Source organism: Natrix helvetica (genome assembly GCF_964273705.1).
Source record: "Natrix helvetica genome assembly, chromosome: 3".
Lineage (NCBI taxonomy): Eukaryota > Metazoa > Chordata > Lepidosauria > Squamata > Natricidae > Natrix > Natrix helvetica.
Window position 1 is genome coordinate 13,500,236 of NC_138549.1, and position 27,532 is coordinate 13,527,767.

Genomic DNA, 27,532 nt, shown 5'->3' on the forward strand with positions numbered 1-27,532 from the left:
CCAGGGTCAGCTAAGAGGGCTGCTGGGGTTTTTGCTATCCCTTCGCTAAGCGCATTCCTAGTGTTTTTGGAAGTCGTCTTCAGGCAGGAAGTGGCTTGCGGCTTGCAGACGTGGTGCAGAATAAATCGCATCTGTAACCCACAAGCTGCGTTCAAGATTTGCCTCTGGAAGAAAACTCCAGCCGATAGCTGGATGGCAGAAGGGAAGCCCTGGCTTTTGCAGAGTCCCAGTCCAGAGGCAGATTGGTCTACTGGTGAAAGCACTACACCAGAAACCAGGAGATGTCAGTTCTAGTCCCACCTTAGACATGAAACTCAGCTGGGTGATCTTGGGTCCAACTCTTCTCAACCCAACTCATTTCATGGGGTGGTTGTGGGTACAACAGGAGGAGGGAGGTGTAATGGATATGTAATGGATCTCGAGCATGAGATCCTGAGATCGGGCTGGCTTGATTTGGCTGCATGAAATGGAAGATTATTGGACCGAATGACAAAGTGGTTAAGGGGGGGAGGGGTTTCCAGAAGAAGACCAGGATAGCAGTGTTCCAATATCTGAGGGGCTGCCCCAAAGACGAAGAGGTCAACCTATTCTCCAAAGCACCTGAAGGCAGGACAAGAAGCAATGGATGGAAATTAATGAAGGGGAGAGAAGCAACCTGGAACTAAGGAGAAATTTCCTGACCTTGAGAACAATTAATCAGAGGAACGGTTTGCCTCCAGAAGTGGTTGAACGCTCCAACACTGGAAGTTTTTAAGAAGAGATTGGAATGCCATTTATGATATGGTGTAGAGTAGGGGTCCCCAAACTTGGCAACTTTAAGACTTGTGGACTTCAACTCCTAGGATTCTCCAGCCAGCACAGCTGGCTGGAGAATTCTGGAAGTTGAGGTCCACAAGCCTTAAAGTTGCCAAGTTTGAAGACCTCTGGCTAGGGTCTCCTGCTTGAGCAAGGGGTTGGGCTAGATGGCCTACAAGGTCCCTTCCAACTCTGTCCATCGGTATCTTAACTCCCCCAAGCCCCACCGTCCCGCCGGGAGAGGGCGCGGCCGCAACGGGCAAGCGGCTGTCTCGCCCTTACCTGCCGCCAGGTGGAAGCAGCCGCGGGACGGAGGCCGGAGGAGGTGGGCCTGGCTGGTCTCCCCCCCACCCCACCCCCGCGATCCGGGGACGGGGCGGGGCGGGGCCGGCGAGACAAGCACGCAGGCAGCCAGGCTCGGGCTCACTCGGCGCTGCCGGCTTGGCTCTAAGCGGAGCGCTGGCTAGTTGGCTGGGACGCCGAAGGCTGCCTGCTTGCTCCCTGCAACCGGACGTCGAGGCGGACGGGGGTCTCCCCGGCTTCTAGCTTCGCCACTCCGGCGTTTTCCCCACGTTGGAGGTCCCACGCACGAACCTGCAGCTCCGCTCTCTCTCTCTCCGCCTCCCCAGCCCCGCAGGCTCGGCCATGGACGGCAGAGAGGACGGCCGCGCAGCTTTCGTCGAAGCCCGTCGGTGGGTCGAGGTAAGAAGACGCCCAAGGAGGCACCTTCGAGGCGCGCAGCCTGGCAGCGCAGCAAACGGGGCTCGGGAGCTTCCCACCCCGCGGCTGTCGGAGGGAGGATGCTGACTTCGACGCGCGTGCTCTGCCCGGTCTCCCGTTCCCCCCCCCCCCCACACACACACCGGGGACTTTTAAACCTTGTCTGTGCGAGGCGGTGCCCCTCTTCGTGGGAGTCCTGGGCTCTGGGCTCGCCTCCCCGTCGTTTTGCTGCCTCCTGCCCCGGAGCAACCTTCGAGTAGCTCTGTGCAGGCAGCCTTGCTTGCCCCGTTCAGGATGGGGACGGACGACGGAGGCGTCCTGGGTGGAAAGCCGTCTCTGGGGTGGGGGTGGGGGAAGCCCATGGGTGGCTCTTTCCCTTTGGGGGCCTCCTTGTTGGAGAGAGGAGTAAGCAGTGAGTTGCGCTCTCTCCCGGAAAGCCTCTTGTAGCCCACCAAAAAACCCTAAACTTCGGGTCTGGGGTACCTTAGCGAAGACAAACCCCACTCCCCCTCCCCTTTCCCAGAGAACAGGCAATGGTGAACAAAGATCCTTCTTTGTAGCCAGGAGCATCTTCATTTATTTATTTAATTCCGTCAAGTGTGAATTAGATCACGGATATGAGTATAAAGATGATTATGAATACATGAAATGGATACAAATACAAGGGAATATTAGGACAGGCACGGTAGGCACACTGGTGCGCTTAAGCATGCCCCTTACAGACCTCTTAGGAATGGGGCGAGGTCGACAGTAGACCGTCTGAGGTTAAAGTTTTGGGGGTTTGGGGAAGAAACCACAGTGTCAGGTAGTGCATCTTGTCACCCGGTGATGGCACAAAGCCTATAAAGTGAGGGTGTTTAGGAGAGGGTGGCATTTATGTGCCTCCAGTGCATTGCCCGGAAAGGCTCAACTTTTCTTGGCTGAGCAATAAAGAGCCGGAGGGAAGGGATGGGGCAGGGCTGATACCAGTAGTAGCTACCTTGAGGCTGCCTTAGGATGCTGGTCTTTTAGCCCCTGCCCCGAAATCTACCCAACAAAGTTCATTTATTTATTTAGATTTATAGGGGAATGGAAGGATTTATATTCCTTGCAGATAGCTGGTCATTTGCATCCTTTTTAGAGGGCCATTGAGGCCACTTGGAAGTTTCTCTGTGTCCTCAGGGTCACCTCAATGGTGCTCCTGGTTTCTGTAGTCTGCAATTTTTCCTCTGGAAATCCATTCCTACTCCCACACCATTCCAAGGGTCTTCATCCCAAATTGTATAGCTAAACATCTGTAGAGATTCTCAAGTCATCCAGGTCATGGAAGCAAGTGGACTTTTTTTCTTTCTTTTGAAGATATTTCGCTTCTCATCCAAGAAGCTTCTTCGGTTCTGACAGGATAGTGGGGAATGGAGATGAGACCTCACCCCCCATTCCTTGCTTCCCTGTTCTAGTGGGTAGGGTGGATGTAACTGGAAGAGATGATGTCTGAGAAACCTGGCCCCAACAGGTTATCCTGTTGACGTGATCGATTGACACCTGCCATTGATGCTTGATGGAGAACCTTTGGGAATTGGGAGGAGCTCTCAAAGTTTGAGAGAAGCAAATGGCTTCCGTTTCACCACAGGCCTTTGTGGTCCTTGGGCTTTCTTTGAATGTGACGTCATCAGGCTTCTCATCTCGTCTCGCTAAGCCTTTAGCGCAAACTTTGGAATTGACAGACTGCAGTTTGTCAGACTTCTGACAAAAAAACCCCACATAGATCTGAAGATATTTTCCTCTGGCTGGGAAGCGCAGATCCAGGCTCCCTACAGTTGCTGCCTCCGCCCCAGGTGTGCTAAGAACCAGACTGCACCATTAAATTCCAATCAGGGCCAGCATTTCCAAGAGGAAATGGCAGCTTCCTGGATAATGTTTTGTCCTGAGGTGAAAACTTTCCTTGACAAAGGAAGGCATTTCCCAAGGCTCCTGGGAGGGGAAATCCCATCCTTCTGCTCTTAAACTGCCCCTGGATTCTTGAGAGAGACTTGTTGGGGCCAACTTTTCTTAAATGGCTCTCCTGTAATCTAACCTCTGCTGGGATTGCAAGTAACATAATGTGGGAAACAGGACTGAATCAGAATCAAGCTGGAAGGGACCTTGGAGATTTTCTAGTCCAGCCCCCTGCTCAAAACAGGAGACCCTGTACCATTTCAGACAAATGGCTCTCCAATCTTTTCTTAAAAGCCTCCAGTGATGGAACTCCCACAACTTCTGAAGGCAAGCTTTTGCACTGGTTAATTGTCCTCACCATTAGGAAGTTTCTCCTTAGTTCTAAGTTGCTTCATCCTTGATTAGTTCCCATTCATTGTTTCTTGTTCTGCCTTCAGATGGTTTGGAAAATAGGTTGAACCCCTCTTCTTTGCATCAGCCCCTCAAGTATTGGAAGAGCCTAAACGATGTCTGAACATGTTAAGCAACCAAAAAACTTTGTCTGAACATGTTAAGCAACCAAAGTACTTTGTCTGAACATGTTAAGGAACCAAAAAACTTTGTCAACTTTTTATTTTATATTGCTTATCAATGCATGGACAATGTGATACCTGGTATCATGCATTTTAGTACACATAAACATAGTATTATTACTCAGTTATTATGTTTCATTTTCATTTCATATTGTTTAAACATATCTAATACTACCTCCATTCAATTTCTAAACCTCCCTCTTATTGTTACATAGATCTTGTTTTGTTAAAATATGTATATTGTTGTTCCCCTTATTTCTACTTTTATTATATTATTTATTTATTATTATTTATCATGTCACCATAGTATTCAAAGATGTTTATTTTCTGTCTTCCATCTTTCAACTGCTTTATTATTCATATTTCCCTTATTTAACTCTTTACATCTGTATATATTAAAGTTCCATCCTTCATTCTTTCATTGTTCAGTGTTTCAACATACAATTCTAATATCAATCACAATAGCATTTAAACATATAGGGTAGATCTATTCATATTTCTTCCATTCATCCAATCCATGTAATACTACTATTAATACACATGCTTATATTAAAATATAGTCTTTCATTATCTAATTACTTGTTTAATTTTATTATTAATATTTATTATTAATAAATAATACAACTTCTGAAGGCAAGTTGTTTTGCTGATTGATTATTCTCACTGTTAGGAATCAGAATAGAGATGGAAGGGACCTTGGAGGACTTCTAGCCCAACCCTCTGCTCAAATAGAAGACCCTATACCATTTCAGACGAGTGGCTGCCCAGTCTCTTCTTAAAAGCTTCCAGGGATGAAGCACCTACAACTTCTTCTTCTTTTAATCATTTATTTATTTATTTTTCTTTAAAAAAAACAAGACAACACATACAGAACAAAAGCAAGGAGAAAAAACAACTTTCCTCAATTTCATCAAGCATGTCGTTTGGTTACAAGTTTTTGTGCAACAGTTTTTACAATTAAAAATAAAGTCACTGGTTATCCATTAAACATAACTAAATATTTCATTGAGCATTATGTGTTCAGATTACCATTAATATTCTTTCATTTGTGACAGCCCTTATTTCCTTGAATCCATAATTATCTATTAAGTAACAATAAGTCTATAGAATTATAATATCGCCTATCACTAGAGAGTAAAAACAAAGATTAAAACAAAAGATTCCCATTAATTCATATTGCACATTTATACTTTCAGTTAACCATAATGCCATCAATCATCCACAACTCCAAATATAATTTTCCATTGTTAATTATTAATCCATATAGTCATTAAGTATTTCAATTCATATGTGTATCCATTGTTCATTACATCATCATTAATCCATTTAGTATAGCAGAAATCTTTATGGTATAGAATGATCACTGCCTACAATTATACCTAGAAGTTCAAATCATCCCACTCTTATACATTAGGTTCATTATTGTTCTTCATATATCGTGTAAATAAGTACTCTATTTCATAATAATAATTAAAAAAACTTTCATAGCACTAAATATAACTTTCTATTACTGCATAAAAAAACAATTTCATTTCCAGGTTTTTTTATCTAACCATTGGTAAAACAAATACCATACTCTATAAAATTGCTCATCCTCTAGTTCTCTAATTTCAAATGTAAGCTTACTCATTTCAGCACAATCCATTATTTTCGGAATAATTTCCTCCTGTGTTGGTAATTTCTCATTTTTCCAATTTTTGGCAAATACAATTCTAGCAGCTGTTAAAACATGTATAATCAGATATTTCAAGTCCTTGTTGTATCTTTCTGGTATTATTCCCAATAAAAAGAGCATCCACAACTTCTAAAGGCAAGCTGTTCCACTGGTTAATTGTTCTCACTGTTGGGAAGTTTCTCCTTAATTCCAGGTTGCTTCTCTCCTTGATTGATTAGTTTCCATCCATTATTCCTTGCCTGGCTTTGTGGTGCTTTGGAAAATAAGTTGATCCACTCTTCTTTGTGGCAGCGCCTCAAATACTGGAAGGCTGCTATAATCTCGTCCCTGGTCCTTCTTTTCTCTAGACTAGTCAGACCCCAATCCTGCACCAGTTCTTCATATATGTTAGTCTCCATGCTTTTAATCATCTTAGTGATGCGGGGGAAGCTGAGCTAGAACTTCTCAAAGGTTCTTGTTGTTCGTCCATCATGTTCAAAGAGGACCTGGACATCTAACAGGTGGTGGGCTGTCCACGATGTGTCCACAGGTGGCTGGTAAGGCCTATAGGGGGCATGAAATATTCTGCCACATGTCGGGCAGACATCTGTGGGCACCATTGTGACAGCATTTGCAGCTCTGCCTTTCTGGAGTGCTTGCTTCTCTTGTGCTGTGGTTGTCCTTCTGTCCTCAGATGTCTGGCAGCCTTGTTGGACCAGCGTGTGCCATGTCAATCGGTCTTGTGCCAAGGTTTCCCAGGAGGTGGTGTCATATACAGGGACTTGCAGGAGGCTTTCAACGTGTCTTTGTATCACTTCCTTTGTCCCCCGTGCGATCGTTTTCCTTGAGACAGTGTCAGGGTTCCAAATAGCACCCAAAATTACATCAGAGTCCAAGGCAAAGTATTGCTTAGAGTTCCAATTTATTAAGAGAGCCATGTTGGCACATCTGGGAAAACCTGAACCGAACGTTTCCTGATTTTCCCCACGCAATTGAAAGTTCACGATCTTGCACTCATACCACAAGTCTATCACATGGTCCAATCTTCCACTGCCATGCTAGCGGTTCCAGTTCCAGTCCATCCATTTCCTGTCAGGTGCAGAGGTGCAGAGAGACAAAGGATGACCTTGGCTTTCTAGAAAGGAATTTTGCTTTGGCTACATAGCATCTAACTCCGTACAATTCCCCCCCCCCCACCCCATTTTTCCACAAGAGAAAAGGCATAGTAAGAGAATAGAAAATGTGGCAGGCCAAAGATCCAAAAGGAATATGACTGCAGGCCTGACAGACAGCTCACCCTAGAGGAGCTGCTTGGGGATGCGATGGTCTGGCATCCTTGCAACATGGCCTGTCCAATGTGTCTGGGTTTTCATCAGCAGGGTGTGAATTGATGGCAGGCCTGCTCTGGAGAGGACTTCTGTGTCTGACACCTTGTCCTGCCACCAGATCCTCAGAATTCTACGTGTGGAAGTGGTTCAATTGCCTAGTGGGCCTCCTGTATACAGTCTGGCATACATCAGGGGAGTTAGTAGACTTTGAGTTTTGTAGCAAGGCTTTGTTGGAAGAAATGTCCTCCTGGGTTTAGGGAGGAAAAGACACCGGAAACATGGAGGCTGCTTGGAAAGATGGTTTCAATGGTGGACAGGACCACATGAGGCCCTAGGAAGAAATGGAATCACATGCTTCAAAGATGTAGACTCTACATCTTTGGCAGATACATTGTAGAATGAAGAAAAAGAAGCAAAGAGGCTTGCTGAGAGTTCCTGAGTTTTTTATACTCTCTGTTTGGCCCAACCTCTCTGTTTCCTGTTCCTGTGTAAGAAATGTATTCTGATTGGTTGACAGACTCCCAGGGGTGAGAGGTCAGCTAACTGTGTAGGTTGGGTGTCTTTTGAGTCCCAAGCTTGGTTGTGTTCCCAGGTGCCCTGTGGTGAGACAGGTAAAGGGCTAATGCTATCATGCCTTAATCCCATCACCCTGGAGCTGAAGGGGGAGATCTTTGCTATGTAGAATAGACCGGCTCAGGCGTTTTAATGGCCCATTGACAAAGATGGGGGCTATTAAGAGTGAGCCTGTTTGCTGCCTAAAACGTTTCTCTCCATTTCTTATCCAGGGGAATATAATATTCTGCCTTCTTAATGTATCCCAGGATATTTCATTTTTCTAGCAAAGGGCTGGGTTTTAACTTCCTACAGCTTGTTCCACGTTGGTCCCACACAAGTGCAGAGCTTGCCTTGGACGATTCTGCAGTTGTTCTTAAAAGGTATGCCAGAGACAAATGTCTTCCAAGCAAGTGATACAGAGCAGTTTCTCACACTCACTCCAGACTGGCACTTTGTTAAACTTACTGAAATTTAACAGTTCTCTCAGAAATCAGCCAGTAATGAAAATCAACTCTTCTTTCAGAGAGCAGCTAATCGGATGTCTCAGTATAAAACTCTCTCCTTGTTTTTCCGCTGATACAAACTTCGCTTCAGTTTTAAAGGATTGATTTACCCATCGCGGCTAATGCCGCTTAATAGGCTTATTCTCCTTAAATCTTTCCCCATCTTACAGAAGTCACCACGGACTGACTGCTGTGCCTTTTACGCCATGTTCTGCAATTTTTCTCCTTAAAGGAGAATATTTGCAGCTCAGGGTTGAAACAAAGGGTCATTGGTGCTCTCTGAACGCTTGTTTTCTTGCAGACGTTTCATTACTCAAACTAGGTAACATCATCAGTGCTAGAAGGGAGTAGGGTTTGCAGGAAAGAGGAGGAGGAGGAAGAGGAAGTGGGGACTATCGGATTCTTGGTGATCTCTGAGCTTGGTTGTTTTCTTGCAGACGTTTCATTACCCTAACTAGGTAACGTCATCAGTGCTAGAAGGGAGTAGAGTTTGGAGGAAAGAGGAGGAAGAAGAAGAAAAAGAAGAGGAAGAAAAAGAAGAGGAGGAGGAAGAGGAGGAGGAGGAGGAGGAGGAAGAAGATAGTAGGACAGACTGTGGGATCCTTGGGGCTCTCTGGGCTTAGTTGTTTTATTGCAGACGTTTCTTTAACCCAACTAGGTAACATCATCAGGGCTAGCTACCTTGGGTAATGAAGCGCCTGCAGGAAAATAATCAAACTCAGAAAGCACCAAAGGCCCCACAATTCTGAGATAATGAACTCTTTTCTTAAAAGGAAAAGGGCTTCAGACCCTTCGTCCTGGGACTTTCTCCGTGCATTAATGCTTTTGGAGAAAGTGACCTAGGATGGCAGTGGGAATGGTCAAGAAATTTAAAACGGATCTAGATGAGGGAAGCAAATGAAACATAGAGATACTGATCATCACCGTCATCTTCTTTTAACGACCCCATGATCCCTTGTGGGGTGGAGTTTGGGCAACCGAATGGAGCTAGCAGAGTGTTCACTGGCTGGATGCCCTTCCTGTCGCCAATGAGGAGTTTTGTTCATATATTCTCATTGTTGTCTACCCCTTTCCTATAACGCTCCTTAAGATCTCCTGGGGGTTGTGTCTTCGGGGCTGTAATTGAAAAAAGTGTCCCGAAGCTGAACGTAATGCAATACTCAACTACAAAGCAAGGGGCAGATATCTTACTTTGAAAAGTTGGCTCTGGGTGCCAGTTACTTAGCATTTAATTGCTCTGAGCCATGGTGGTGCAGTGGTTAGAATGAAGTGTTGCAGGTCGACTCTGCCCACTGCCAGGAGTTTGATCCTGACCAGCTCAAGGCTGACTCAGCTTTCCATCCTTCTGAGGTTAGTAAAATAAGGACCCAGACGGTTGGAGGCAAATGTGTTGGAAGGATGGAAGGCTGAGTCAACCTTGAGCCGGTCAGGGTTGAACTCCTGGCTGTGGCCAGAGTTAGCTTACAATACTGCATTCTAACCACTGCCCTACCACAGCTAAGAAGCTGGACACTTAAATGCTCCTGGGCACTATCATTGCACAGATCAAAACATTACAAACAGATCTTGTTAAGATTAAAGGGTATTGATTAAATAATAATAATGAAAATACAAAGCCATTTGGAATGGGCTGTGGTAGCTCGGTGGTTAGAATGCAGTGTTGCAGGCTGACTCTGCTAACTGCCAGGAGTTCGATCCTGACCAGCTCAAGGTTGACTCTGCTTTCCATCCTTCCAAGATTGGCAAAATGAGGACCTAGATTATTGGGGGCAATAGGCTAAATCTGCAAACCGCTTAGAGAGGGCTGTAAAAGCACTGTGAAGGGGTATATAAGCCTAAGTGCTATTGCGATTGATGTTGGTCTTGGTTTTCTAAAAGGTTTATAAATTGGTTCCCTGGAAGAGTGGCTACCTGGTTTTGGAATCGGTCTGGCAAAAGATCTCCCCACCTCCAGCAGAACCCTGACATTTGCGGGGAGGGGGGCTTCTCCTTTCCTTTGTTGCCCCCAGCCCATGGCAGAGACTGTTGCATCTGTCAAACATTCCTTAACCAGCAGTGAAAACATCTGTAAGAAGATCTTTTTTTTCCCCCTAGACTTTTTCCCTCATGGAAAGATTGCTATGCCTATTTTACTGGTCACTTTAATCTTCTGTTTCAAACTTAACATTCTGTAAGTATAACACAAAAAACAAAGCGACAAAGTGAATAGCACTAGAGATGCCTGTGTGTGCTGAAGCAAGAATTATTTTTATACAGCCCCTGCTTTAAATTGTCTGCCTCGCAAGCGGCCACATTTCCAATGTTTATTGTAATCCTTTCAACCCGGAGCAGTTTGTGTAAGTTGATAGCCTTGATACTTGAAGAAAATGTATTTTAAGGCTAGAATCTAAACCATGAGTCTCCTTGATGGATAACACATTCTGGAAATGGGCCCCTACCATGATCCCTCTTTTCCACGGCCTGTAATGCAGACAAGGGATGGCAGGGCCGTTTGAAATGGGAAAAGTAAAACATAAGCATGTGAGTTTAAAGAAAAAGAAGTGGAGAGAATTCCCGTCACGGAGCTGCGAGTAGGAAACACATTTTTGACTCTAAACACTGCAATGTTTAGATGTAATGGCAAGAGTTGATTGCAGGAGTAGTTACAATAAAGATGAATAGAATAGAATAGGAATACAAAATAGAATAGAATGGAATAGAGTAGAGCAGAGTAGAGTGAATAGCAAATAGAGAATAGAATATAGAGTAGGGTAGGGTAGGGTATTGAGTATAGAGTAGACTTTAGAGAATAGAATAGTATAATAGAATAGAGTAGAGTAGAATAGAAAGGAATAGGAATAGATATAGGGAGGCGGGAAGAGACTAGAGAATATAGAGTAGGGTAGGGTATTGAGTATAGAGCAGAGTATACAGTATAGTATAATAAGAGGAGAAGAGAAGAGAAGAGAATAATAGAGAATCTCCATAGACAGGTGAGCACATAGGCTTTTCTGTAGTCTTTGTCTTCCCCAACATTTCTCTAAGGTCATTTGGAAAGAAACCAAATGACCTTTTATGCCTTTAACATCTCAAAAAAGTGGGCCATCTTGGGCCATCTCTCTTTGAAGTCGTGTTGGTGGGTTGAGATGGCTCTGCTCCAACCAGCCCACCATCAGAGCATCTTCAAAGATTCAAGTGCCAGCTGAGAACGTTTGCATGGCTGGAGGCATTGCCTGATATTTGCCAACCTATGACCTCCCCACTTTTCTTGAAGCCAAAGAATGCTTTCCAAAGCCCTCCTTCGGAAAGTCCAAAATCACACTGAGAAAAGGGAGGCGTTTAACTAACAGACACGGAAAGACTTATGGCTCCCTTCTAGTGTTTGTGTTTCCATTGTGGTAGACTTGTTCAAGAAAAGAATTCACTTCAGATTTAGGGATTAGGATATTGTCTCTTGATTCCCAGACGGCTTGATCTGATCAAACACCCTCCTGTGATGGAAGCCTCACAGTACAGAAGTACTTAAACTACTTGTTGAAGAGATTGAAACAAAAATGTCCCGTTTTGGGTCAAATGAGAGTCAGCTAAAGAAAGATAATGGGATGTGGTGGCTCATTGGCTAAGATGCTGAGCTTGCCGATGAGAAAGGTCGGCAGTTCAGCGGTTCGAATCCCTAATGCCGCGTAACGGAGTGAGCTCCCGTTACTTGTCCCAGCTTCTGCCAACCTAGCAGTTTGAAAGCACGTAAAAATGCAAGTAGAAAAATAGGGACCACCTTTGGTGGGAAGGTAACAGCGTTCCATGCGCCTTTGGCGTTGAGTCATGCCAACCACATGACCAAGGAGATGTCTTCGGACAGCACTGGCTCTTTGGCTTTGAAACAGAGATGAGCACTGCCCCCTAGAGTCAGCAATGAGTAGCACATATGTGCAAGGGGAACCTCTACCTTTACCTTAAAGAAAGATAATTTCTTTGTCCCAATGGTGTGATCCCAAAGCATCTCAAACTGAAACACCTTCAAAGAAAAAGAAAGAAAGTCCAGTTGCCTCTTAAAAAAGCACCTTTGGGACAACCATGACCACCTGAGAATCTCCATAGACTTTTAGCTATTCACTTTGGAGTGAACATCCTTCGAATGACGAATGAAAAGATTCCCAGAAAAATTGCAGACTACAGGAACCATTTGCGCTCCAGTTTCAGACGCAAACAACACAGACTCCTCCCCAACAGCCTGCGCTTGTGTTCAACAATGAAGAGACATGGGTCAAAAAAATCATGCAGAAAGCACAAGACCACAACACAATTCTTTCAGCAGTTCCAAGAAGGCTCCAGAACCCATTTGCATTACTCATGTGTCCCTGAGGACACAGAAAAACCTTCAATTGGCCTCAATGACCCTCTAAAAGGATGCAAATGACCAGCTGTCTGCAAGGAATATAAATCCTTCCATTCCCGACCATCCAGTCAGAACTGAAGACGCTTCTTGGATGAGAAGCAAAACATCTTCAAAGAAAAAGCAAGAAAGTCCTGTTGCCTCTTGAAATAAGCACCTTTGGGATAACCAGGACCTGGATGACTGAAAATCTCCATAAATGATGTCTACGTCCATTTGAGAGGGCTACAACATCAATTATTCTGCTTAAACAATAGAGCTTGTTATATTTAGCCGTAAAAGTTTTCAGAGCAATGTTCTATGAGTTGTCGCAACAGCTCTTCCTGGCTGGGCTGAACCAAGAAGAATGATGGGAACTGTAGTACATTTCCCTACAGAAGAAACAGCTGATATGAGGCCCAGACATTTTATACCTACAAAATGTTACTCAGAACAACTGAGTTGGACGGGAACTTGGAGGTCTTCTAGTCCAACCAATTGCTTAGAATTGAAGACCATATTCCATCCCGGACAAATGGATGGCCAATATTTTCTTGAAGATTTCCAGAGATGGAGTACCCACAACTCCGGGAGACAAGTTTTGATTAATTGTTCACACTGTCAGGAAATTCCCCCTTATTTCCATTTGGATATCCCTCTGTCAAGCTTCCACCCATTGCTTCTGGTTCTGCCTTTAGGTGTCCTTGAACCATCCTTGGCTGGGAATGATGGAGGTTCTAACCTAGCACATTTGCAAGTACGGGAGGACTTGGATTGGTCTGTGGCTATCTGAGGACACCCAACCTTTTCTTAATAAAGATCCTATTTTGGTCACCATACTACAAGAGAGATAATGAGACCTTGGAGAGAATTCAGAGAAGAGCAAATAAGATGAGCAAAGGTCTGGAGACTAAAACATATGCAGAATGGCTGCAGGGTTAGTGTTAGGGTTAGAGTTGGGTTTGTCTAGTCTAAAGAAAAGAAGAGTTAGGGGTAACATGATAGCAGTATTCCGGTATTTGAGGGTGTCAAATTATTCTACAAAGCACCAGAGGGCAGGATAAGAAACAATGGCTGGAAACTAACCAAGGAGAGAAGCAAGTTAGAACTAAGGAGAAATTTCCTAACAGTAAGGATAATTAAGCAGTGGAACAGGTTGCCTTCAGAAATCATGGGGCTCCATCACTGGAGGTTTTAAGGAAAAACTAGACTGCCACTTATCTGAAAGCAGAGGGCTGGACTAGAAGATCTCCAAGTTCTGTTCTGTTCTGTTCTATTCCCACCTATTCCAAGCAGCTGGCCTGGCTCAACTTTGATCTAACCATATCGCTCCTGACGGGTTTTTAACTGGGTATTTTAATTATATTTAATTTCTAGGGGTTTTATATACTGTATTTTAATTGTTTTTATCAATCGACCTCCTCCTTGTGTATGTTTCAGTGTATGTCTTTGCTATATGTTTGTTTTGTTTACATATTTATTTCGTATGTTTCGTTGTACGCCGCCCTGAGTCCTTCGGGAGAGGGTGCGGCTAAGAAATAAATATATTATTATTATTATTATTATTATTATTATTATTATTATTATTATTATTATTATTATTCTACTCTATACTAACTACACTACACTCTACTCTAAACCCTACCCTACTCTATATTCTATCCTCAGACATCCAGGTCATGGTTTTCCCAAAGATGCTTTGTCAAAAGGCAGCTGGGCTTCTTCTGTTTTTCCTTGAAGACGTTTCGCTTCTCATCCAAGAAACTTCTTCAGTTCTTCTTCAGCCAGACCTGAAGAAGCTTCTTGGATGAGAAGCGAAACGTCTTCAAGGAAAAACAGAAGAAGCCCAGCTGCCTTTTGAAAAGAGCAGGTAGTACAGGTTGTCCTCAACTTACAACAGTTCATTTAGGGACCGTTCAAAGTTACAACGGCCCTGGGGGCAAAAAGTGACTTATGACCACTTTTCACACCATTGTGGTGTCCCCGTGTGGGTCACGTGATCCAAACTCAGATGCTTGCCAACTGACTCGCATTTATGACGGTTGCAGTGTCCTGAGGTCACTGCGACCCCCTTTTTTGAGACCTCCTGACAAGCAAAGTTGAGGGGGGGGAAATCCGATTTGCTTAACAACCCGATTACTAAATTAACAACTGCAATGGTTCCCCTAACCCAGGGGTGTCCAAACTTGGGAACTTTAAGACTTGTGGACTTCAACTCCCAGAATTCCCCAGCCAGCATGGCTGGCTGGGGAATTCTGGGAGTTGAAGTCCACAAGTCTTAAAGTTCCCAAGTTTGGACACCCCTGCCCTAACCAGTGTGGCAAGAAAAGTTGTAAAACGGAGCAAAACTCATTTAACCAATGTCTCAGCAACAGAAATTTTGGGCTAGATTGTGGTTGTACATTGAGGACGTCCTATATCAGTGGTGGGTTGCCCCCGGTTCGGCCCAGATCAGCTGAACCGGTAGTAGCAGCGGCCCGCCATTGACCTATATCCAAATATCTTTAATGTCTTGCTTTGTTGTTGTTAGTTGCAAAGTCCTGTCCGACCCATCGTGAGCCCATGGACAATATTCCTCTAGGCCAGTGTTTCTCAACCTTGGCAACTTTAAGTCCTGGGGACTTCAACTCCCAGAATCCCCCAACCAGCTTAAGGTCATGCCAACTGCTTCAGTGACTCCATCCAGCCATCTCATTCTCTGTCGTCCCTTCTTCTTTTGCCCCCAGTCTTTCCCAGCATGATGCTCTTCTCCAGCAAGTCCTTCCTTCTCATGAGGTGGCCAAAGTATTTGCGTTTCCTCTTCAGGATCTGGCCTGCTGAAGAGCAGTCAGGGTTGATCTCCTACAGGACTGACCGCTTTGATCGCCTTGCAGTCCAAGGGACTCGCAGGAGTCTTCTCCAGCTTCTAAGCTGTCTTGCTTAGGTTGCATTAGAGGTCCTGATGAGCAGCTCCCTCTCCCAAGCTAAGCGAGAGGCCGAGAATACTGATGAGCTGGAAGTGAAATGCTTCTCTGTCTGCACTCAGAGTTGGTAGCTTCCATGGCTGTAGAAAGTCTGGGGTGGGGAAAATGCCTATTAAGACGGTAGCCTCCCAGCCTATTCCTTAGGAAAATGGCCTTGTGACCCAGCCTTTGGGGGGAAGAAATCAAGTCTGAATAGTCAAATGCATTGCAAAAATTTCAGACAATCTTTGATGGATGCTTGGTCACCAGGAATGCTAGCTTTTCCGTGTGAAACAAGAGGATGGCTACATCTGGAGATTCACTCCTAGAATTGGGAAAAACACAGGAATTGCTGTAAAATAGCCTCTTTCCGCACCATCAGTTCGACTCTCTAAAAAACGCCGAGGGTGTTGTGTTTCCCAAAGTCCCCTCAAGTGGATTCTGCTCTTTGAATCTGGACATCCTCCTGCACATTCAACAGTTCTTCATTTTGGTTGGCACCGTGTTAAAAGTGAGCAATGGGGTAGTTTCAATGCCCCCCCAGCCCAGCCCCTCTCTCCCAGGGGCAGCTGAGATCATGTCTGCAATCGGTCCGGGACATAATAATTTTGGAAGAAAAGGCATTTCTTACACGTTTTTTTTTTCCGCCCTTCGTAGAAGATCATTTTGCCATGGTTGCTAAGCAACGGCCCCAGAGCCATGCGGTTTGCATGAAAGAAAAATATAGCCTTTCCAAAAAAAAAAAAAAAACCCACCCCAAACCAACCTCTGGTGAATGTCAGAAGTAAAAGTTTGAGGCCGTTTATCCAAAAATCTGAAAGAAATTACGGTCATGTCAGACAAACCACCTGAAAATAGCCAGCTCCTTTCAGGCAGGCCGAGCCGAAAACACGGAAACGTCCATTTCTGTATTATGGTTTTTGCAAAAATTTGCAGGAGGACCAGAGACAGGAAGCTTGTTTAGTCAGCAACCAGCAAGAATAGAATAGAATAACAGAGTAGGAAGGGACCTTCACAACTTCTGGAGGCAAATTGTTCCACTGATTCATTGTTCTAACTGTCAGGAAATGTCTCCTTAATTCTAGGTTGCTTCTCTCCTTGGTTAGTTTCCACCCATTGCTTCTAGTTCTACCCTCAGGTGCTTTGGAGAATAGTTTGACTCCCTCTTATTTGTGGCAATCCCTGAGATATTGGAGACTGCTGTCATGTCTCTCCTAGTCCTTCTTTTCATTAAACTAGACATACATCAAAGTAGACTAATCAAGGAGAGAAGCAACTTAGAACTGAGGAGAAATTTCCTGACAGTTAAAACAATTAATCAATGGAACAGCTTGCCTTCAGAAGTTGTGAATGCCCCAACACTGGAAGTCTTTAAGAAGATGTTGGATAGCCATTTGTCTGAAATGGTATAGCGTTTCCTGCCTAGGCAGGGGGTTGGACTAGAAGACCTCCAAGGTCCCTTCCAACTCTGCTATTGTATTGTATTGTACCAAGTTCCAGCAACCGTTCTTCATATGCTTTAGTCTCCAGTCCCCTAATCATCTTTGTTGCTCTTCTCTGAGCTCTTTCTAGAGTCTCCACATCTTTTTTACATCGTGGTGACCAAAACTGGATACAGTCTTCCAAGTGTGGCCTTACCAAGGCATTATAAAGTGGTATTAACACTTCACTTGATCTTGAGTCTATCCTTTTCCTTATGCAGCCTAGAACTGTGGCTGCATCTTCATGTACTTACTCCATCTTCCCATTTCCCCCCACCTCCACCCCATCCCCTGTTGAAAGAAATGTCCTTCAGTTCCAAGTGGGGAGAAAGACACTGGAAACATGGCGGCTGTTTGGAAAGATGGTTTTAATGGTTTGCCTATGGTTTACTATGCATTTGCCTATGAATAGACCTAGCTATCTCTTTATTTCTTAAGTGCGGACAGCTGCTATGGACTATTGAGGATGGTGGGGGCTGTTAAGAGTGAGTCTGTTTCCTGCCTAAAAACATGTTTCCCCATTTCTCATCCAGGGAAATACAATATTCTGCCTTTTTAATATTTCCTAGAATATTTCATTTTTCTAGGAGAGGGGTGGGTGCTAACTTCCTTCCCCCCAAATCTCACCCAAATGGAAGACCTTTTTTAAATCATGTCCAAACTGCCTGCTCCTTCCGCAAACCAGGGGAATTAACCATTGTTAATCAGGGTTATTTACAAACCTCCTGGCTTGATCTGTGGAGAGATCTGCCTTGACTTTGGATTATGATCAGGCTAGGATTTAGCAAACCAGGGGAATTAACCATTGTTAATCAGGGTTATTTACAAACCTCCTGGCTTGATCTGTGGAGAGGTCTGCCTTGACTTTGGATTATGATCAGGTTAGGATTTAGCAAATTGTTGGGCTTCCCTGAGTGCCACTCCATTTACACTCAAAGCACTTTAATTGTCTGTCTTTTGATTGTCGTTTGCCCATGCTGATGGCTAGAAATGATGTATATAGGAAGCACGGCTTTTAAAGTTTTAAACACAGTTGCCGTTAAGGTTAGCAGTCAAGGTTAGCTGCGTTAGGCTGCTATTTGTGGAATTTGCTTTAAAAACGGGAGCTCACTCCATTACGTAGCACTAGGGATTCGAACTGCTGACCTTTCTAATCGACAAGCTCAGTGTTTTAGCCACTGAGCCACCGCTTCCCTGGAATTTGCTTTAAGGACCTCTTAAATCCTCTTAAGGACCTCTACTGTGTTTTCAAGGTTTGCTTTTCTTTCAAGGCCAAAACAAAACAAAAAGGAGAGATTAATCATGCACAGAGTTCCTAATTCTGCCTGAAAAAAACTTTCCATTGTCCCTAAATCTTTCTTGGGCTTGACCAGTCCAGTCTGTCTTGAGAAGGGGCTCAAGACAAAATAGAAGAATCTAAGGAAAGGTATGCTTGATCTCATTTTATGAGCCAAGATCAACTGGAGGAATATCCTGGGACTGGAACATGGTGGGTCGAGCAGTCGGGAGGGCTGAGTGAAGGAAACTCAGATGTTGATTTAGAAAAAAAGTTTGAAGGACAACCCGTTCACCTACAAGTATCTCCATCGAGCGATTCACCCCTGTTGTAAAACCTGGGTGGGCTTCTTAAGAGTTCCTATGTTTTACTCTTGGCTTGATTCTTTAAACATCTGCTTAAATGATATGTACAAATCCCTGCCAAGGGGATATTCATGTCTCGGGGTGGGTGAAAACAGGAGTTAGGTGAAAACTGTCTGGGGCGGGTTGTACTTATATCAAAACACATCCAGCGATTGCAACTTTGCCAAATCAGAATTCTAGGAAGAGAAACTTCACATCAAATATCAGAAAGGGAGACTGGGTTATTTCCTTCACCATCCACAAATGTGGGACAAACCCCACTGTTTTCAGATATCATCTTCATCAAGCACAGTAGTCCTTGACTTACGACAGTTCGATCATTGACCGTTTGAACTTACAACGCCACTGAAAAAGAAGTGACCAACGATCGTTTTTTACACTTACGACGGTTGCGGCCTCCCCATAGCCACACGACCAACATTCAGATCCTTGGAAACTGGTTCATATTTACAACGGTTGCAGTGTCTCACGATCCTCTTTTGCGACCACCTGACAAGCTAAGTCAATGGGGAATCTCATTTCACTTTACAACACTTTACGTCTCTAACAGCTGCAGTGATTCGTTTAACAAATGTGGCAAGAAAGGTTGCAAAACTTACTTAACAGATGTCTCACTTAGCAACATCAATTTTGGATTCAATTGTGGTTGCTAAGTTAAGGACTACCTGTATACACGCTGTATTTAAGTGGCATTTGCTGTGTTCTTTGATCTAGTTTTGATTTGTACTCGGCAGGCCAAGGACTATCCACCTCTGTTCCACATCTGTTGCAGCCTCACTGGATCTCAATGTGGCAATGTTAAGATCCTTCCCTTTGCTCAAACTGCTTTCTGATCCCATCGCCACAATCCCTCTTGTGTGCATGTCCTCTCTAGAAAGAGTGCAGAGAAGAGCAACAAAGATGATTAGGGGATTGGAGGCCAAAGCATACGAAGAACAGTTGCAAGAACTGGATATGTCTAGTTCAATGAAAAGAAAGACTAGGGGAGACATGATAGCAGCGTTCCAATATCTCAGGGGCTGCCACAAAGAACAAGAGAGTCAAGCTATTCTCCAAAGCACCTGAGGGTAGGACAAGAAGCAATGGGTGGAAACCAACCATAGAGAGAAGCAACCTAGAAATAAGGAGAAATTTATTTAAATGAGAATAATTAATCAATGGCTTCCATCCAGAAATTTTGGAAGCTCCAACACTGGAGGTTTTTAAGAAGAGATTGGACAGGCATTTGTCTGAAAAGGGGTAGGGTTTCCTTCTTCAGCATACGGTTAGACTAAAACACCTCCAAGGTTCCTTCTAACGCTATTATTCCATTATTCTGCCCCATGTAGCTCTCAGGCCCTCCCACTCTTTGAAGAGACTTCTCTGCTTTCCTTTGCAAGGCCTGGAATGACACTCCCTCACCTAGATGTGATGAGGATTCCTGTGACTCCATGTGCTGGGAATGATGGAGCTGCAGTCCATCACAGCTGGAGTGCCACATGGGACGGGGAAGGGGAAGAGACATGGAGTAATGCTGCTTCTGGTTAGCTTCTCCAGATTTTACCAACGGTCCATATGGTTATGGAACTATTCCCAGTCATAACCTCTCATTCAGTGGTGAAATTCAAATGTTTTTACTACCGGTTTGGTGGGCATGGCTTGGGTGTGGTGTGGTTTGGTTTGGTGGGCACGGCTTGGTGGGCATGGCAGGGGAAGGATACTGCAAAATCTCCATTCCCTCCCCACTCCAGGCAAAGGATACTGCAAAATCTCTATTCCCACCTCACTCCAGGGGAAGGATACTGTAAAATCTCCATTCCTACCTATTCCAAGGGAAGGATACTGCAAAATCTCCATTTCCACCTCACTCTAGGGAAAGGATATTGCAAAATCTCAATTTCCACCTCACTCCAGGGAAAGGATACTGCAAAATCTCCATTCCTACCATACTCCAGAGGAAGGATATTGCAAAATCTCCATTCCCACCCCACTCTGAGGCCAGACAGAGGTGGTATTTTCCGGTTGACCAAACTACTCAAAATTTCCACTACCAGTTCTCCAGAAACTGTCAGAACCTACTGGATTTTACCCCTGCTCTCATTCTTTCTTGGAGGTTTCTTCTCGTTGATAAGCTGGCTCTTTCTGGGCTGCTCATTCTATGGGGCTTTGTGTGAAGGGTCACATTTTCCCCATCCTACCTGAAAGTCTTTGTGCCAAGATAAAGCCGCTGAGGAAACGGGACACATGGCAGCCATACCCTTTGCAGCTTGGCCTTCGTTTGCCCCACGGCAGCCCATTCCAATCCTTGTAAACATCTCGGGCTCTTTAATGCCTTTGTTTGTAACATCTTCTGAGTGCTTGTGATGAGATCCAGATGTGGAGATCCTGGGCAAGCCAAACAAATCTGATTGCAGTAACTAAGTCAGCGAAGTCGCCTTATTAAAGAAGTTGTATATGGGATGCAGTGTACATGGGACATGGTGGCCCAGTGGCTAAGACGCTGAACCAGTCAATCAGAAAGGTTGGCAATTCAACGGTTTGAATCCCTAGCGCTCCGTAATGGTGAGCTGCTGTTACTTGTCCCAGCTTCTGCCAACCTAGCAGTTCGAAAGCATGAAAAAATGCAAGTAGAAAAATTGGAACCACCTTTGGTGGGAAGGTAACGGCGTTGCATGCGCCTTCGGCATTTAGTCATGCCGGCCACATGACCACAGAGATGTCTTTGGACAGTGCTGGCTCTTCAGCTTTGAAACGGAGATGAGCACTGCCCCCTAGAGTTGGGAAGGACTAGCACATTTGTGTGAGGGGAACCTTTACCTTTTATATGTGAGAAACCAGGCTTAATAGCAGTAACTGCGAGAGTGATCTTGGAGTCTTAGTGGACAACCAGTTAAATATGAGACAGCAGTGTACAATGGCAACCAAGAAAGCCGAATGCAATCCTAAGTTGCATTAACAGAGGGATTCAGTCAAGATCATGTGAGGCATTAATACCACTTTATAATGGTCTACCCTTGGAATGCTGCATCCAGTTTTGGTCACTACACTATAAAAAAAGAATCTCAACATCTTTTTTACATCATGGCGCCTTTAACACATACTTTCTGTGTAGCATTTTCTCGTGGAGGAAGGATAGCAGGTAGATAATGCACCTTTTGTACTGGGCTGGTTTTAGACATCCCGTGATCACTCTCGCTTTTTCATTTAAAGGCTGTATCTACCTGTTTTGCATGTTTAGATCTGTACCAAGCAGAACTGGCATATTCTCTATATGATCTTCCTTGGCTGACCTTCTCTGGCTCATGTACGAAGCTTGATTATGTGTTTGAATTAGATTTGGGCTGCATCTAGGATGGATGGATAGATAGGTAGGTAGGCAGGTAGATGATGTAGATGTAGATTAAAATATGAAAATATATGTCTCTCTGCCTGCCTGCCTGCCTATCTCTCATCCATCCATCCAACTATCCAGAGGTGATATTCAGCAGGTTTTAACCAGTTCTGGAGAATCTGTAGCGGAAACTTTGAGTAGTTCAGAGAACTGGTAAATAGCACCTCTGACTGGCCCCACCTCCATCTATTCTTTGCCTCCCGAGTCCCAGCTGATAGGGAGGAAATGGGGAATTTGCAGTAACCTTCCCCTGGAGTGGGGTAGGAATGGAGATTTTACAATATCTTTCCCCTGCCACGCCCATCAAGCCACACCCACAGAACCGGCAGTAAAAAAAATTGAATCCCATCACTGAAAAATATATATGCACGTATGTATGTGTGTATGTGTGTATGTATGTATGTATGTATGTATGTATGTATGTATGTATGTGTGTGTGTAGGTATAGGTATATAGGTGTGGGTATGTCTGTCTGTCTGTCTATCTATCTATCATCTATCTATCCATCTATCATCTACCTACCTACCTACCTACCTACCTACCTACCTACCTACCTACCTATCTATCTACCTACCTATCTCTATCTAACTATCTATATCATGTATTTATTTCTATCGCTCTATCTATCTATCTATCTATCTATCTATCTATCTATCTATCATTTATCTATCTATCTATCTATCTATCTATCTATCTATCTATCTATCTATCTATCTATCTATCTATCTATCTATCTATCTATCTATCTATCATCTATCTCCTGGAGATTTCTCAGTCCGAAAGGTGCTTTTTCAAGAGGCAACTGAAAGCATCCTTGGGATAAGGCAGTGCTAGCCACTTCCATAACATGCCCAAGGAACCAACCTGGACCATTGTACACACTGAGCCTGCTTTGATGGAGATGTCACCGCTATCTTCTAGGCATAGAGACCATGTGGACAACGGTAGGTCAAGATGGCGCCTTCCAGAAATGACACGGCTAGCCGTTCAGGCCACATTGCTTGGAGGATTTTTTGTAGTTGATGTGAATGAATGAAATGGCTTTAGACCATCCTTTTATTAATTATGATTCGGTACGCTAGAGATCACAATTGCATTCTCTCACACACACACAAAAACCCATTTGGAAATGGATTCCCCCCCACCCACCCAAATATCCTTTTAATTTGCAGATGCTAGTGGAAGTAGCTATCAATGTTAAAGAGTCCAGAATCATCATCTTTTTTGCTAGTTGATTAGAAAGGAAAAACCACACGGTCAGCAGATTCCCATGTTCAACTTGTTTAATTTCTCATCTTCAGTTGCTACCACAACAATCGTTTCCTTGCTGCCAATCAAATCCTTTAGGGGCAGGCTGCCTACCCGATTTGTCCTCACCACACCTTCTCTGAGGCCAGGTGGGCTGTGGAAGGCACCTTTTTAAGTGAGCTCACACATACTATAATATTCCCTGGTTGGAAGTTTCTCAGAGGCGTGGATTTGAAGCTCGGGGGGTGTTGGTGTTGGTTTTTGTTTTGCAAAAATAACAATTTTTCAGATGATGTCTCCTAAGCATTTTTGTGACCATCCCATTCAATGAAACCCTTTGTAATGTGGAAGTAGAGACACAAAAGGAATGTGGGTAGGAGGGTCCCCAGGGAAAGCAGGGGTGCATCAGAGCTGTGTTGAAGAGCGCTTGGGAACAGAACTGAGAAATGCTTTTAAAAAAAAATCTCCTTATTACTTGCTTAGTTTTTGGACCCGAGTTCTACCTTGCCCAGCCCAGCCAATGACTGAAATCTGTCTCGGAGCCAGAAGACTTTCTCCTCCTTGGAACAGTGACCAAAAAGTTTCTCTGGGTTTGCAAGGCACCAAGTTTTTTCTCAGTGGTTCACAAGGGAAGAGGTGTCAGATCAGGCAGGACAAACTCGATCCTTTGATGTCAGCCCATCCTAGCTCCATGATGGCGAATCTATGGCACACGTGTCACAAGTGGCACATGAGCTGTCAGCTCCAGTGCGCATGCTAATTTTCAGCCTTCCTGAGGTCTGGGGGAGGCTGTATTCGCCCTCCCCAGGATCCAGAAAAGCCTCCGGAGCCTGGGGAGGGCGAAAAATGGGCCCAACGGGCAAACCGGAAGATTGGAAATGATCCGTTTCCGGCTTCTGGAGAGCCTCTGGAGGGCCGGGGGAGGCCATTGTGGGGGAAGGGTTTGTGCATGCATGCGTGGCAGGTTTGTGTTTGCATCAACGAGGAGGCGTGTTGTGCATGCATGCACAGGTGGGCGGGGCACATTGCATTTGGATGTGCAGGCGCTATCGCACACGCAGCCACAATTTTGGCATGCAATTACAAAAAGATTCACTGTCACTAGTCGGAAATCTGATTAGGGGACCTTCTTCTCCTCTTTCAAGCTTTTCCCAGGGAAGCAAGCCCAATCTAAATCTAAATCTAAAATCTACCTTCCTGCTCTGAGTAAGCTCTGGAAGAAGAGAAAGGCAGCCCTGTTAGGGTAAGTAGGGGGCTGTCTCCACAGATCACACAGAGTTGCTCAGGACAGAAGAACAGAGTGGGAAGGGACCTTGGAGGTCTTCCAACCCCCTGCTTAAGTAAGAGACCATATACCATTTCAGACAAATGGATGTCCAGTCTCTTCTTAAAAGCCTCCAGTGATGGGACACCCACAACTTCTGAAGGCCTTTAGCTCAGCCTCCATAGAGGAAGTTATTGGGCTAGTTGTTTGTGGGAAGAGCTGGTTTTCCGTTTGTTCCCACCCACCCACCCACCCCCACCAGATCGGGAAAGTCTAGTAAATGCTGTTTTGCCACATCTTTTTGCCGGTCCCATTCTAATCTCTCCAGATTGTTGGGGGTGGGGGTGGGGGTTAGTTTTACGTACAGATCTCTTGCCAACAAAGAGCTCCTCAATTCTTGGTTGTTTTGCTGTCTTCACTGGTGGGAGAGATCCTGGGCTGGTGCCATGGCGTTTCTTTCTTTTTCCCATGCTTTTTTAAAATTCTCGGCAGCAACAAAAAAATTTGTTTGCATTATGTTCTCCGCTGTTATCTCCACAAAAAAAATGTTAATTAAATAAAAAAGGATCCAATGGGAGTACTAAAAATTGATAAAATAAAATAAAACCGGGAGGCACTACCGCAAACAGCTGCTCTGCCCTCCCCCCCCCCACTTCTGAAGGCAAAATGTTCCACTGGTTAATTGTTCTTACTATTGGGAAATTTCTCCTCAGTTCTAAGTTGCTTCTCTCCTTGATTAGTTTCCATCCATTGCTTCTTGTCCTGCCTTCTGGTCCAGTTGCCTCTTGAAAAGTCCTTAGGATTTATATTTCTTGCAGACCTCTTGTCACTTGCATTCTTTTAGAGAGTCGTTGAGGCCCCTCGGAGGTTTAACTGTGTCCTCAGGGTCCCCTGAGTAGTGGAAGGAGGTTCCACCAATAGGTATGGAGCTTCTTGGCTGTAGGATGTTGGATAAACCCCTCAAGTGGCCTCAGTGACTTGCTAAAAGGATGCAAGTGACCAGCTTTCTGCAAGGAGTATAAATCCTTCCCTTCCCCAACATCCAGAAGCTTCTTGGATGAGAAGCGAAACGTCTTCAACGAAAAATAGGGAAGTCCAGTTGCCTCTTGAAAAAAACACCTTTGGGACATCTTCATGGAGACCAAGATGCAGCAACAGACTGGGTTTTACAACATTGTATCCAAATTAACTGGGTTTTAAGCAGAGGTGGGTTCCTACCAGTTTACACCGGTTTGTTGGAACCAATAGTGGAAACGGCGACTCTTGTCGGTGAACCGGTAGGGACGGCATGCTTGTCACGACCCCAAAACTGTTCCCCGGTTGCCGCGACATCTTTTTTGGACATTTTTAAAAAATATATTTTTATTATTTTTACATTTAAAACAATGCAGTACCGCGAAGTCAAAGTGACCATACATTCACATTATATACAGCGAGTCTCAACCATTAACAATTAGCCTACTTAATACATTGCCTATCCTTCTGTCCAATCACAATATATACAGTTTGTTCCAGTCTTGTCACCTTGTCTTACACCAATCATAAAATCTGTTGCAGACTTCAAAATATTCTGATTCCCCTTTATTTTTAAGTTCCAAAGTGAGCCTATCTGCTTCTGCACAGGCCAACACTTTTCTGATTATATCTAGCTCTGATGGTGTATTTTCTTTTTTCCAATATTGTACATAGGTTATGCGCGCCGCAGTTAGTACATGTATAATTAGATAGTGTATCTTTCTTAAACCCCTCCGGTATTATATATAGGAGAAAAATTTCTGGTTTAAACAAGATTTGGTCTCCCACCATTTGTTCTAACCATGATTGAAACATTTTCCAATATTTTTTGCCTCATTGCACGTCCACCACATATGATAAAAAGTGCCTGGTGTTTTTTTACACTTCCAACAATTTGGGGCCAGATTTTTAAACATTTTGGAGAGCCATGCTTGGGGGAGATGCCATCTGTAGAACATCTTATAAAGATTTTCTTTATACGCCGTAGCCAATGTTAGTTTCTGATTAAGTATCCAAAGTTTTTCCCACTTAGCCAATTCCACATTATAACCGAAATTTTTCGCCCAGGCTACCATAGTTTCTTTGACATGTTCCTCCTCTAACTTATATTCCAACAAAAATCTATACAACATTTTGATCACCCTGTTTTCTGTCTGTATCAAAAGTTTGTCTAATATTGTGTAATCTTTGGCAATACCTTCTTCTTCCTATCCTGTGCAAACCTTGATTGTATCTGTAAGTAGGACCACCATTCTACTTGTATCCCTTGTGATGCCAATTCTAATCTAGTTTTAATCTCCCTCTGTCTGTTCAATAACTCTTTATATGTAACTATATTTTCCATATTACCGTATTTTTCGCCTTATAAGACGCACTTTTTTACTCCAAAAAAGAGGGTAAAAATCTGAGTGCGTCTTGTAAGCCGAATGTAGCCACTGGGTCATCTGAAAATGGGGCAGGCAAAGAGGGGGCTGCAGAGATCGTGATGGCTGGAAAGGAGAGAGGTTTCGCTTTCAGAGCTCCCGCTCGGCTGGGCTCCCGAGAGGGCTTAGGTGGCGGTGGCAGCGGCTCCTCACATTGCTGGGGCGCTGCTTTAAGCTGCCCTCCTCCTGCAAATGAAAGGTGCCTCAAGGCTTTGGCTCCTGAGATCAGTGCGCTGCCATCCAAAATGCTGGTACCACGATCGCTGCAGCGCCCGCTTTACCTGCTGCTTCTCGGGCGGTTCCAGGCGGCAGAGATCGTAGTAATAGAATTTTGGATGGCAGCGCACCGATCTCAGTAGCCAAAGCCTTTGAATCAAGTTTGATTGTGTCCCATCTAGCGTTCTCCACCCCCTACCCCAAATCTCTCTGGATCCGGAGAGATTTGGGGTGGGGGGTGAAGAACGCTAGATGGGACACAATCAAACTTGATTCAAAGGCTTTGGCTACTGAGATCGGTGCGCTGCCATCAAGTTTGATTGTGTCCCATCTAGCGTTCTCCACCCCCCACCCCAAATCTCTCCGGATCCGGAGAGATTTGGGGTGGGGGGTGGAGAACGCTAGATGGGACACAATCAAACTTGATTCAAAGGCTTTCGCTCCTGAGATCGGTGCGCTGCCATCAAGTTTGATTGTGTCCCATCTAGCGTTCTCCACCCCCCACCCCAAATCCGGACAAGTAAGAGGGAAAGAGGAAAG

The 27,532-nt window shown here is 44.4% G+C and overlaps 1 protein-coding gene across 3 annotated transcripts in view; it reads left to right on the plus strand.

Annotated features, from left to right (window-relative positions):
• The first annotated feature begins 1,167 nt into the window (after nt 1–1,167).
• LMO7 (LIM domain 7) overlaps nt 1,168–27,532 on the plus strand; it is a 181,085-nt gene continuing 154,720 nt past the window's right edge. Inside the window, exon 1 of one of the 3 annotated variants that reach the window (XM_081949423.1) lies at nt 1,168–1,497. In XM_081949423.1, coding sequence (XP_081805549.1) covers nt 1,441–1,497 — 57 coding nt within the window. In that variant the 5' untranslated portion in view covers nt 1,168–1,440. The remainder of the gene's footprint in view (nt 1,498–27,532) is intronic. The other 2 variants (XM_081949421.1, XM_081949422.1) reach the window with 2 other exon arrangements.